Below are 14,298 nucleotides of genomic sequence, written 5' to 3' on the forward strand. Positions count from 1 at the left end.
GGCAACTCCTCTATGATAGGTCCAACCCAGCTCTGTCCTTCCAAATGTTGTTATTTGGTTTTTAGGAGCATTAGCAACCAAAGCCATATTGCTCCGGGGATATGCGGTGGTCAATCCCTGACCTTTCCGCATCCTCTGTATTTGGTGGTCACGGGCTCGAACCCCGGTCTAATCAAGAAGCGTGTGCTATGCACTGCTGCTCCTGCCCACCTGGCTATGGAGGAGGCCCCTCCAAATGATAGTACAGCCATGCATGTAAGGGTGTTCATTTGCCTTTAAATATGTCTCCTGTAAGCAGAAGCATGTTGGCTTGTACTTACAGAGGAGGGCCTTGATATCTTCGTTGTTTCAACGGAAACCATGGCAATTTCACTGCGAATGTGGACAATACTTAGATTTGCTGGGTCCATCTGAAGTATTCCAAGGGGCTGAGGACTTTGCTTTCTTAGCCTTGGATTTATTTTGGGGAGGCATGGACACTGGAAAAAGTTCCAATCCAAGATACATCATCATTTGTTTCCTGCACCTCTTATCTCCACTTTTCCAATTGTTGCATGAGTCAAGATTTTTAGTCTTCTCTGTATTATGTGGTTTAGTTAGAAGTGAAGCAGTAAGTGGTATGGATATGGGAGTGACAGCTGATCAAGTATTTTGTACTTGATCAGCTGTCACTTGCTAGGTAGTGAACATCCCAAATGGGATGTCCACTACCTAGCAAGCAATAAATTAGCTCAAGAGTGGGACATCAGGATTATCCAGACACCATACTCGCACAGCCACCAGCCTGAATCCTGTCTCTCACACCATGAAGGTAGGGGCATGACATTGGCATAGTTGACCCTTGCAGGCAAACCTACTAGCTGATTGATTCTGGGCAAGCTGTCCCAGGAGCACCCGTCTTGTTGAAGCAAGGGTCAAAGTGGTGTGTTGAAGCTGGGCCCCAACAACTAGAATCCCCTTTTTGAGTTTCTACGTGTCACAGCACAAGGCAAACATGCCAGATTCCTATAGTCTTAGCCTGGGGTTTAAGCTGTGGGCACTGGATCTCAGTGATGCTAATCTGGAGACCCAGCGACATCACTGGGAGATTTCCGCACCACGTACAGGTGCCCACATCAAGGGATCCAACTAATGCCAGTTGCCATCAAGCTTGGTGCAAGGCCTGTGTTCTTGGACTGTAGAATAATGGAAAACTGTGCTTTGAAGTGATAAGTCACCATACATAGTCTACCAGTCTGATGGCGGCTGTGTCTGGGAGGGGTTGATGGCCAGAGAAAGATATCTGCTGGACAGTACCATCCCAACAGTGAAGTTTGGCAAAGTCAGTTGACATTCAGGGACTATTATTATGGTTTTGCCTGTGACCATTGGTTGTTTTTGACAAAAACATGAATGATGAGGTATAACTAGATGTTCTGAATGATAATGGGTTACCTACGTTATGGCAGCTTATCTGGTAAGTTCCATACCTGCATTAGCAGGTCAATACTCCATGCCCTACTGCTTAAGTTGTGACACTAGTTTGAGAAAACGAACATTAAAAGGTTGGACTTGTCAACCCAAAGCCCTAACCAAAATCCTATTGAGAGCTTCTGGGATGAAATGGATCACTGGGCGCATATGAGGAGAGAATGTCCAAAAGAGAGCTGCACTGATCAGAACTTTTGAAAGCCAAATGGTAGAAAATATCGAAGGACATTAAAAAAAACAAGAACAAAAAAATGCATGTGTACCCTGTATACATGAAAGATGTTTTATTTTATGTGAAAATAAAAAATCTTTCATTGGTCATTCACACACTAGAAAGGCTTTTGTGGATTTATCAGATGATTGTTTTCTACAGCAGCATGTTCGAGAGACAACTAGAGGGAGTAATACTCTTGATATGATTATCAGTAGTGATTCTTCATGCATCAAGAATCTGCAGATAACGGAACCACTAGGTGGCAGTGATCACAGTGTGCTGAAGTGGGATTTACTCAAAGAGGTAATTACCATCAAGGGTAAAAGGAAGAGATTTTGCTTTTGTACAGGTGACTACGGTGGTCTGAGATAGTATTTAAATTCTATACGGTGGGAACAACTGATGATGTTACCAATAGTAAATTCAAAATGGGAAGCATTCAAAGAACTAATCTTGGACACTACTAGATTTTTTCATACCAACAAAGAAATATTGTTCAAAATTTAGGCCAAAATGGATGTCAGATGAACTAATTAGACATGTCACAGAGAAGAAAAATGCATGGGATACATATAAATTAACACGTGACACAGAAGCCTATGATAGATATAAGCTGGTTAGTAACCAAGTTACAAAGGAGGTTAGGCAAGCTAAGGCAAATCACGAGAAATCTTTGGCAAAGCATGCAAAGAAAAACAGCAAAGAGTTCATTACTTATGTAAACTCTAGAAGGAAGGGGATGAATCAGATTGGTCCACTTGATATCAATGGTTCAACTGTTGATGACCCTGCTCAGGTAGCTAACAAACTAAACGAATATTTTGCATCTACATTCACACTTGAGCAGTTATTCAGGGAGGGGAATGCCAATGATGTATTCAACCCTGGTAGTAAGCTAGATAATCTTGTAATAACTGAGAGTGTGGAGGAGAAATTGTTGAAGATAAACATTAGAAAGGCACCTGGGGTGGATGGAATCTATCCAGTTATATTAAAGGAGGCGGCAAAGGAAGTAAGCAAATCATTAGCCATAATTATGAGAGCTTCCCTGGACTCAGGAGAGGTACAAATGTGACCCCAATCCACAAAGGAGGATCAAAGAGAGACACAGGTAATTACAGACCTGTTAGTTTAATTTCTGTTCCAGGGAAATTAATGGAGGCACTGGTTAAAGAAGCATAGCAGGATCATCTAGACAAAACTTCACTTATAGCTCGGACACAGCATGGGTTTGTAGTAGTAGTGGCATGTGATGCAAGAAAGCAAGTGTATGAGCTTATGCAGCACCAGCCAAAAAAAAAAAAAAAAAAAAAAAAAATCACACCACTCCCTCCAAATGCTTGTCCAGTTCCTCCTTAAATTTATTTAACCTATCAACTTCCACAACGACAGATGGAAGTTTGTTCCAGCAATTAACCACCCACTGGCTAAAGGCAAATTTCCGCACATCTATTCTACATCTGTCTTTTCTTAATTTGAATTTATGCCCCCTTAGGTTCATAATCTGAACAAGTGGAAGGATCCCATCAGAATCCAGCGTGCTCAACCCATTCAAGGCATTATACACCTCAATCAGATCACGGCGCAGGTGCCTAGTTTCCAGCCACCGCAATTTGCAGAACTTAAGCCTCTCTTGGTAAGAGGATCCCTTCATTCCCCCCACCAATCTTGTTGCCCTTCTCTGTACACGCTCAAGCAAATCTACATCCTTCCTAAAATGAGGCCTGCAGACCTGTACGCAGTACTCAAGGCGTGGCCTGACGACTGCCTTATACAGAGGGACCATCATCTCCTTTTCCCTGCTAGCAAAATTCCTATATATCATTGACAAAACCCCATGACCTGTCCTGGCAGCCTGTCTGCATTGCTCAGAAAACTTCATATCTGACTGCACAATTACTCCAAGGTCTTTTTCATTTTCTACCACCTTAAGTGTAGTACCACACAGTTGGTATGTTTCTCTGTGGTTACTTCTACCCATATGCAGTACTTTGCATTTGTCAAGGTTAAACTTCAGTTGCCACTTCTTAGCCCATCTGCTCAAATTATTTGATTTTTTTTTTTTTTTTTGATTTGGTAGTTGTTGGCGCATCGGCTTCTGTGGCCATATTGCACCTCCCAAGGTTTTTGCAGTACTTTGATCCAAGCCCGAGGCGGGAATCGAACCCGCGACCTTTGGGTTGCCGGGCAGGTACTTTACCCACTTGGCTAGCCCGGTCGGCTTGCTCAAATTATCTAGATCCAGTTGCAGTAGCACACTGCCATTACTATGATTAACAACCCTGCCAACCTTTGTATCATCTGCAAACTTCGACACTAAGCCTGATATACCTTCATCAATATCATTGATAAATATACAATGACAACAGAGGACCCAACACCAAACCCTGTGGGACTCCAATGATAACATTAGTCCACGAAGAGCAGTACCCATTAATTACCACCTCTGTCTTCTCCCACTCAACCATCCTTTAATCCATTGTAGCAACTTACCTTAATACCATTCTGCTCCAATTTCTACAATAGTTTTCCATGCACAACAGTGTCAAAAGCTTTCCTAAAACCACATCATAATATCCTATCAAATTTGTCAGACGAGACGTTAGCAAACCCATGCTGTGTCTGAATTATTGCTGCAGTCTTGTCTAGATGATCATGAAATGCATCTTTAACCACTGACTCCATTATTTTACCCGGAACAGAAGTTAAACTAACTGGTCTGTAATTACTCGTGTCTTTGTTAAGGGAAAGTCTTGTCTGACCAATCTGATTGGATACTATAATGGGATCACAAAGGAACTGGATGCAATGAATAATTCTAATATCATATACTTGGATCTTAGATGATGTAGTCACAAAGGAACTGGATGCAAAATATAACTTTGATATCATATATTTGGATCTTAGAAAAGCCTTTGATACTGTTGCAAATGGAAGACTGCTGTACAAATTGGAGCAGTGTGGCATTGGAGGCAAATTGCTGCTATGGATAAAGGGATGGTCGAGTGGGAGAAGACAAAGAGTGATAATCAATGGACACTGCTCTTCGTGGACTAATGTTATTAGTGGAGTCCCTCAGGGTCCATTGTTGTTTTCTGTATTTATAAATGATATTGATGATGCTGTATCAGGCTTAATGTCCAAGTTCGCAGATGATACGAAGGATGGCAGGGTTGTTAATGACACTAATGACAGTACACTGCTGCAACAGGATCTAAAAAAGTTGAGCAGATGGGCTGAAAGGTGGCAAATGAAGTTTAACATTGACAAATGTAAAGTACTACATATGGGAAGCAGTAATCCCAGAGTAAAATATCAACTCTGTGGTGCCACACTGACAGTGGTAGATAATGAAAAGGACCTGGAGGTAATTGTGCAGGCAGACATGAAGTTTTCTGAGCAGTGCAGACGGTTTGCAAGAGTAGCTCATGGTGTCTTGTCGATATACAGGAATTTTTCTAGCAGGGATAAGGAGGTGATTATCCCCTTGTATAAGGCAATGGTCAGACCACACCTTAAGTACACTTGGTCGTCGACTTACGACCTATGCGACTTACGACCGACCGTACTTACGACCACAAAAAATTTGATTTTGTAAATTTCATTTGTATTAATTTTTACATTAATTTTAGATTGTATTTTTGTGTTTACAGTACATTATGTACAGTATTATTTTTCAAATTATGACAATACTGTATATGTAATTATAGATCATAGTTTTGTATTTTTTATAAACAGTATGAGTAATAAACCAATTAAAATGTACAGAGCGTTTGAATTTAACCTCCTAGAGAGAGATAGCCTAGGCGTAGAAATGAAGTAAAAGATAAAAGCATTACTGTATTTAAAATGAAAAATAAAAGATGATAAAAATTTAAAAGATTATAAAAATAAATTATAAAGATAATAAAAAGATTAGAAAGGTTAAAAAATACTGTTAATAAATATATGGCTGACATACGACCAGATTGACTTACGACCTGTCAGTCAGAACAGAAGTCGGTCGTAAGTCGACGACCAACTGTACTGTATAAAGGTCTGGATGCCTCATTTTAAGAAGGATGTAGAGTTGTTGGAACGAGTACAGAGAACGGCAACAAGATTAATGAACAGAACAAAGGGTTGCTCTTACGAAGAAAGGTTTAAGTTTTGCAAATTACAGTGTCTGGAGACTAGACACCTGCGAGGTGATCTGATTGAGGTGTATAAAGCGTTGAATGGTTTGAGCATGCTCAATGCTGATGGGATTCTTCCTCTTGCTCAGAATATTCACCTGAGAAGGCATAAATTCAAATTGAGGTAAGATGGTTGTAGAATAGATGTGCGGAAGCTTAATTGCTGGAATAAACTTCCATCTGTTGTTGTAGAAGTTGATAGCTTAAACAGATTCAAAGTAGAACTTGACAAACATTTGGAGCGAGGGGATGGGTGAAATAAGGATTTATTTTATTTTATTTTTTTGGCTGATGCTATATGATGCTGTTGTTGTTGTTTGGTTTTTAGGAGCATTAGCAATACGGCCATATTGCTCTGGGGATATGCGGTGGTCATTCCCTGACCTTTCCGCATCCTCCGTATTTGGTGGCCACAGGCTCGAACCCCAGTCTAATCAAGAAGCGTGTGCAACGCAATGGTGCTCCTTCTCACCTGGCTATGGAGGCGCCACTATATGATGCTATAAGCTTGCTTTCTGGCATCATGTGCCCTTGCTACTGCTAACGCTAAAACATCCAGGGGGCATTAGAGTAAAGCCATTTAAATTTTCGATCAAACCATTTAAAGGTTTGATTGAAACTTACTTACTTACTTTACTTAGAAGGTTGATGTTGATGAAAATCTTGAGAAGCAAATTTTATTTCAAGTCTGCATTTTATTCTTGCATAATATTACAACCCGCTGCTTACTCTATCAAATCAACATTAGTGACTAAGTTGGTGTCATTTAGGAACTGACATCATTTCCATCTTAGTATGAACTTACTCTACTGAATCAACGTTAGTGACTGAGTTAGCATCATTAGTGCCATTTAGGAAGTGACGTCATTTGCATTATTTCCATAAAAAAATTTTGTTAACAATGAATTTCTTCATTTCCATTACTGATTGAATTTACTCTAGTGTTGCCAGATATTTTCACATAAAAAAAAAAAAAAAAAAAAACATACCGGTGGAGAGCGTTCCACGAAGACTAGATTCTGTCATAAGGGCTAAAAGTTTCAGCACAATATTAGTTTTCCTGTAAATAAAGATTATTTGTATACACGTAGGTGTCTGGATATTAATGGTAGGGCAATGTATTTTTCTATGAGACCAGACTTATAGGATACCTTCTACAAGCATGTAGAAGATTAACATGGCATACCTTGTATTTTGTGAGAAGGGCGATGCTTGACCAAAGCTAAATCCGCTAGCTGAAGATGAAGGCTGGCCAAAGACAGATCCACCAGTGGATGGAGATGATGGCTGTCCAAACAACGAACTTCCCCCTGAGGTAGCACTACCAAAGACACTTCCTGGAGATTGTGCAAACCCTGATGTTGGTGAAGACTGAAAAAAATTTGAAGATACATTCTGGCCAAATGATGGAGTACTGGCCTTACCAAACAGAGAGGTACTTGTGGTCTGTTGCCCAAAAAACGATGTTGAGGAAGTTGTGACAGGTACAGCATTTCCAGATTGCCCAAATAAAGATGTAGTTGTAGATGGCTTTCCAAAAACAGAAACTGCCGTTCCAGGCTCACTTGCAGTTGCTGTTGTGGGTGGCTGTGCAGAGAAAGAGGACGAAGAAGAAACTGGCTGACCAAATATAGAGGATGCTGTTGTCTGACCAAATATCGAAGAGGGGCTGGTTGAGGTCTGTCCAAACCCTGTTACACCTGACTGTCCAAATACTGATGTATTTTGCTGGCCAAAGACAGATGGTGATGATAATGTTGATGGAGATTTTCCAAAGCCTGGTGCTGATGTTTGTCCAAATGTTGCTGAATTTAAAGCAAAGGATGAAGATGAAGATGATGATGTTGTTACTGGCTGTTCAAACACATTAGTAGTTGTGGTAGTGGAAGGTTTTGGCGATGACGATACTGCTGCAGCAGTAGTAGTAGTGGATGTTACAGTTAAAACAGTAGTTGCAGAGGTGGTGATGGTGGTCGTAGTAGATGTGACAGTGGTAGGAGCAGTGGCAGCAGCAATAGTAGTAGTAGGAGGAGGAGGAGCAGCAACTAAAGTTGTGCTAGCAGCAGTAATTACAGTTATAGGTGCTGCTATAGGGACACTGCTAGAAGTTGTTGCATATGTAGTAAATGGACTGTTTGATGGTAGTTGTCCAAAAACTTGTGTTTGCTGTTGATGTCCAAAACTTACTGTGTTTAATGTTTGTCCTGATGGTGAGATAGAACTAGGCAGATTTAACACACCAGATGATGATTCAGATATCTGTCCTGAAGGCAACGAGGATGAAATAGTAGAATCTGCTGTTACAGAAAAACCGGCAGGGCTTGCCTTTAAAACTGGAGATGCAGAACTTTTAGATACTGGTGGAACTACCTGAGCATCTGAACTTGAACTTACAACATTATCTGATATTGTTACTGTACCAGAAGTTGTAGTTCCTACTATTGTAGTATTATTACTAGATGTGTTGGCTGTTTCAGTAGAAGGCTTCAAATTAAGTGAAAATGTTGACACTACTGGAGAGATCTTGAAAGCTGAAGTAGTGGTGGTAGGAGATGTGACTGTCAGAGCAGTAATACCAGCAGAGCAGGATGAAAGTGGAACAGAACTGACTGGTAATGTAGGGAAAGTGCCAGCTACTTTTCCTGAAGACTGTCCCTAATACATAAAAATAAAAAAAAATTAAGTTGGAAAACTGGCAGGAAACTGATCTGTACAATACAGTTAAGAGTTATACAAGCACTAGTGTGGTTCTAATATCTATTCAAGGTAAAGTCAGAGTAATGGGATATCCATTTTTAACAAATTGAGAAAATTTTTTTATGTTTTTATAGAAATCTCTCCTTACCAGACACATTCTAGAGTTGTATAACACTTTCTAAACTGATGCCTAAAGTAAATAAATGATAACTATTCTAAAGCAAACCATGTAATGATTACTGATTACAAGTAACTAAAAAATTCACGCCACAAAAGAATTTCCAGCATACAGTTATGAAATAATTCATTTTTAGAAATGTGGTCCATTAAACACTTTAAGACTAATTAAAGTGATTAATTATTTCTGAATAGCTTTTAGATCAATGAATTCAGTTTTGTTTTATTGATAGTATCTTTTAGTAGTAATATAATTTATTTCTCTTAATGAAAACAATTGTTTTCTTATGAAACTTTGATTCAAAACTAATTGGAATCTGCTGTTACAGAAAAATTGGCAGGACTTGCCTTTAAAACTGGAGATGCAGAACTTTTAGAAACTGGTGGAACTACCTGAGCATCTGAACTTGAACTTACAACATTATATGATATTGTCACTGTACCAGAAGTTGTAGTTCCTGCTATTGTAGTATTATTACTAGATGTGTTGATTCCAGTAATAATTGTGCATAATTGGGTTTTATTGTGCATAGTGATAAAAAATTTATCACTACATAAAAAGAGTGAAAGGCTTTTTTTTTGTAAACAAAAAAAAAAAAAAACTTTCAATTCATAAAACAATAAGTGTCCCCCAATTAGCAACTAAGCATTTTCTGATTTCAAGTTTTAGGGGTGGGGATATCAGAAGTCTACATAATTCTGACTATGAGCTAAATTATTTTATGATGGTTCATTGTTGTCTACTGGATGCTGAATAAAATAAGATTATTACTTAAAGAGCATTCTAGTTCTTCCATTCATGATGTTGGGGTTGGTATTCTATAGGGTGAATCATTATCAGCAGTTTAATTTATTTTTATTTTATTTTATGGCCTTTTCTTATCATTAACAGGAACTTGCAGCATATGATATGTATCTTGATAGAGAAATTTTTCTGTTTAATGGTTGTAATACAGGCATTCATTAAACTTGAAACCTGATTTCACTAAAATTTTGATTTACTGAATGATTACTAGTGTTACTTTACTTTATTTATTTATTTTTTTATTTTTTGGCTGATACTATATAAGCTTTCTTCTTTGCATCAATCTGCCAATGCTAATACTCTAGGACAAGGGTGGCCAACCAACAGCACACATACCATAAATAACACATCTCCCAATGTGAAAAAAAAAAAAAAAAAAATGATATACCTGATTTCAAAAAATCTCCCTGATGGTATTCTCCACCTTATCGCGGTGGGTGGGCTTGCATGTCCCGATGACCCGGAGAGCTAAGTCGGCGGTAGCTTAGCTACTGGTAGGGCCTCCCAAGCTGGACAGGTCAAAGGGTAGGGGCCAGAATAAGAGAGATACCCTGGCCCTCCAGGTTGGGGGTTGCTGCAACGGGCTAGCTCCTCGTTCAGGGTAAAAAATACACAAATGCTAAATGACCTACAAGTGAAAATGAAAATGGACTGCACTTTCGGAAACGACTCGGCAAATGGAAAAGGACTATGATTTTGGGATGCTGGAATATTCAAGGCCTTTCAACTAAAAGAAATTTTCTTCTGGATGAACTGCAAAAATTCAAGTTAGGCATTGTCGTGTTATCAGAGACAAAGAAAAAGGGATGTGGAGAGGAAATAATGGGAGAATACTACCATTTTAGGAGTGGAGTCGATATGAGTGAAAGAGCAAGAGCAGGAGTTTCTATTGCTGTTAAAAAGAAATTGAGACACAACATCAAAAACTAGCAATTTATTAATGAAAGAATGATCTCATTGGAACTGACAAAGTATGTGAGAAATATGTATTTTGGGAATATATGCCCCGACTAATGACACCGCCGATACCTTGAAGGATGAATTTTGGGAGGATCTGAGAGAACTAATAGAAAAAATCCCTAAGAACAAAGAGATATTTCTAATGGAATAGTAAAGTTATTGGAAGATTTGGAGAGAAAGAGAGGAACAACAACAGAGATAGACTATGCAATCTTTGTGAACAGTTCGACTTGAGAATACACAACACATTTTTCCAACACAAGGATGTTCATAAATATACTTGATCACAGGAGGCAAGACAAATTAGATCAGTTATATACAGTGGAACTTCTCTATTATGAACTTTTATTTAACGAATTTCTCTATATTACAAATTTTTTCACAAAACATTGCACCTTGAAACGAAATTACATGTAAAATTAACCCCATATAGTGAAGTGTTAGTCTCTCTATAATGAATTTTTAAAAAAATTAGTAAAAGCATTTTTGAAGATTTTCAAGCATTTACTGCTAAACAGCCGCTCAAATATACGACCTCCTTCCCTCCAAAATTACGCATTAGCATCTGGAATTAATCATCCTTTTAGTGAATACTTGTGGCCATTGACACCCGTAGGAGGGTCTTTGTTTCATTTTTGTTACAGTTATAAAACCAAATCGGTTTTCTTAAAAGTGGTCATAAACTTTACAATAAATAGGATAGATTTGTAAATTGATGTTGGCTCAGGGAAAAACGAAATTCGCTGCAGTAAATCTTTAGCGTGCTGTGGTGGCAATACATAGAATGCTACCATAGTCGGTTTTTAGTAACGCCTACTGAGTGACATTCGCTTCTCACCTCGACTGTACCATGTGACCTTCCTGTCAATGATTATATGATATGTCCGTTCTCATCTAACTGGACTCCCAGTAGATGGTTTTCATGAATATTTTTTTATTATTTTTTTTTTAAAATTTCGTTCTTTTAGAACAATTTGTCATCAATCACATAGGCTATATGCTCTTGTATTTTATTTTATTTTCTGAAAAGTAACATACAGCATACATTAACCGTAAATTTTCTTTCGTGTATATATGAATTAAAGTCGTATATTTCTTCAAAGTGATTGATAGGAAAAATCACGTGATACTGTTAAATTGGCAAGCGAACTTCATTGAGTAGGCGGTACTAACAATTCACTATATGGCTAGCGTAGTGAAGTTTGCAGTGTATGTATGAGCAAGAGCTGCAGTCCTGTAATTTTTACATTTGCAGAAACAATGTCGAAGAGAAAGTGTTTTAGTATTAATGACAAAGTAAAGATTCTTCATGATATTGACAAGGGTTTTAAGAAAAAAGATATTGCGGAGAAATATGGCATACCTGCAAGCAGCTTATCTATGATTTTAAAAAATCGAGAATCAATTTTATATGCAATTGAAGGAGGAGCAGACAAGAAGCGAATTAAGTTGTGTATATACGAAGATGTTGATAAAGCTGTTCTAAAATGGGTGCAAATGATACGTGAAAAGAATATACCAATATTGGGTCCAATAATTAAGCAACAAGCTCTGAAATTTGCATAGTCCCTGGGACATACAGAATTTAATGCGAGAACTGGGTGGCTAGATAAATTTAAGAAGCGCCACAGAATTGTGGAAAAGGTTATTTGCGGAGAAAGTGTTAATGTAAGTGAAGAAAATTGCAACAGTTGGAGGAACAATACCTTAAAGAAGATTTTGGAAGAATATGAACCTAAGGACGTTTTTAATGCTGACAAAATGGGTTTATTCTTTAAATGTTTACCGAATAGAACACTTGCTTTTAAGGATGATAAATGGAGCAAATATGACAGGAAGTGAAGTATTAAGACTTAGTCATCGGAAAATCAAAAAACCCAAGATGTTTTAGAGGCACAAAATCTTTGGAAGTTGACTACAGCTTTAATAAAAAAAGCATGGATGACCAGTGACATCTTTGAAGACTGGATATTAAAACTAGACAAGTGTATAACAAAAGAAAAAAGGAAAATCGTGTTGATAACTGACAATTCTGCCCAGACACGATACGAGGGAGTATATGATGAGAGCAATGTCGATCAATTCGGCCCTGGAAAGATTGTGCAAGGCTCAAGGGGTAGAATTTTTTTCAGCTTGGTCTGTACTTGTTAACAGGAGAGACTGCTTCTACAGGGATGGGATACACTTAAATAGAAAGGGTGCAAGAATGTTTGCTGATGCTATTGAGGCAGTGTTAGGTGGGTCGGAAAACTGCTAGATTGGGGGAGATACAAGGACTAATAGATTAACAGCAACTGGCAGAGGTGAAAGTGATTCTTGCATTGCTTCTATTGAAATGAGCAGTAGCTTGGAAAATAAGATGCAGGATATTTCAGAGACTGCTGGGAGTCATTGGGGTACAAGTAAACACATGGGTTGTGTTAGGGTAGCTAAGAAAAAGAACTGGTGCATGTATACTTGATGTACACCAATGCTAGGAGTTTGGTAAATAAATTTGATGAATTTGAGGTATTGCTCAAAGCATCAAAGGCAGATATTGTCGGGATATCAGAGACATGGTGTCACACAGATATAAGTAATGCAGAACTGGAATTTGGGGAGTACGTCTACAGAAAGGATAGACAGGATAGGAAGGGAGGAGGGGTTATGCCATTAGTTAAGAACCACATAAAATCCAAGGAAACGAAGCCAGTCGACATCGCTGGACAGTGCAGTGTCGAGTCAGTTTGGTGTGACATAAGCATTGGGAGATCAAAATTGAGAGTAGGAGTGTGCTATAGGCCTAATGACTCTGATGAGTATAATAAGAAATTGTACAGGGAAATAGAGTGGGCCAGTAAATCAGAGTCTTATAATGGGGGATTTTAATTTCTCAGATATTGACTGGAATTTGTGGGTTGGTCACTCACACACACTAGCAAGGCTTTTATGGATTTATTGGATGATTGTTTTTTAAATCAGCATGTTCGGGAGGCAACTAGAGGGAGAAATACTCTTGATTTGATTATCAGTAGTGATTCTTCATGCATTAACATGTGGTGATTGAGGTTGTCACAGACATTCTCTCAGATATGCCAGACAAGCTGTACTTGCTACCTGGGAGTCTAAAACGCTGATGGAATTGATATTCGGGTGACACTCAAGTCAAGTGGACCCAATTTCGGCGAAGTCCGGATGCACTGTGACAGCCAAATCCTCTGCTTACACCTTCACGATGGTGGGAATGTTAGTAATCCTGGGTATAACCTCCATGCACAAGTACATGGTGGGTGACCACCCATGTGTGAACCAACGTAAGCAGGGGTCGAGGTGTGGCGCCCACACGACATGGAGGAACGCCGACCCTCTATGTTACCAGGCAGTACTAGGTGGTAGATGACGCTCATCAACCTGTGAAATACCACCACTTTGCTTATTGGAGGCTTGAAATGGTGGAACCCATGTTTAGTCTCTAGAGCTAAGTCCCGGTCAACCATTCCCTATCTCTTCCATCATGCAGTATGATTGATGACTTTTGAGGTTATGATGAACGTTGTGGCGAGATCCAATATTCCTTACATTTCGAGGGTACAGCTCTAAAACGGTTCGCAGGCCGGCCGCTAGTTAGTACACCGGACCGAACCTATTGGTAACTCTCTAGGAGGCTTCCGGATCAGCTAGTGTATAATCTTGCTACCTCTACTCTGCCAGATAGTGACTGGAGGGAGTCCGAGTAGTGTGTATGCGGGGAGCATTGTCGAGGCCACATTACGTCAAGGATCTGGGTATTCTTACCATCTGTACGCCATATCCAAAAATTT

General features: G+C 39.0%; 1 protein-coding gene across 1 annotated transcript in view; it reads right to left on the bottom strand.

The window, feature by feature from the left end:
- The window catches only part of LOC150087884 (uncharacterized), a 295,573-nt gene that overhangs the window by 53,099 nt on the left and 228,176 nt on the right, over positions 1-14,298 (bottom strand). Inside the window, exon 28 of the mRNA XM_090369951.1 lies at positions 7,046-8,514. Coding sequence (XP_090226077.1) covers positions 7,046-8,514 — 1,469 coding nt within the window. The remainder of the gene's footprint in view (positions 1-7,045; positions 8,515-14,298) is intronic.

This window comes from Mastigoproctus giganteus, chromosome 3 (assembly GCF_048544385.1).
Source record: "Mastigoproctus giganteus isolate SK-2022 chromosome 3, ASM4854438v1, whole genome shotgun sequence".
Lineage (NCBI taxonomy): Eukaryota > Metazoa > Arthropoda > Arachnida > Uropygi > Thelyphonidae > Mastigoproctus > Mastigoproctus giganteus.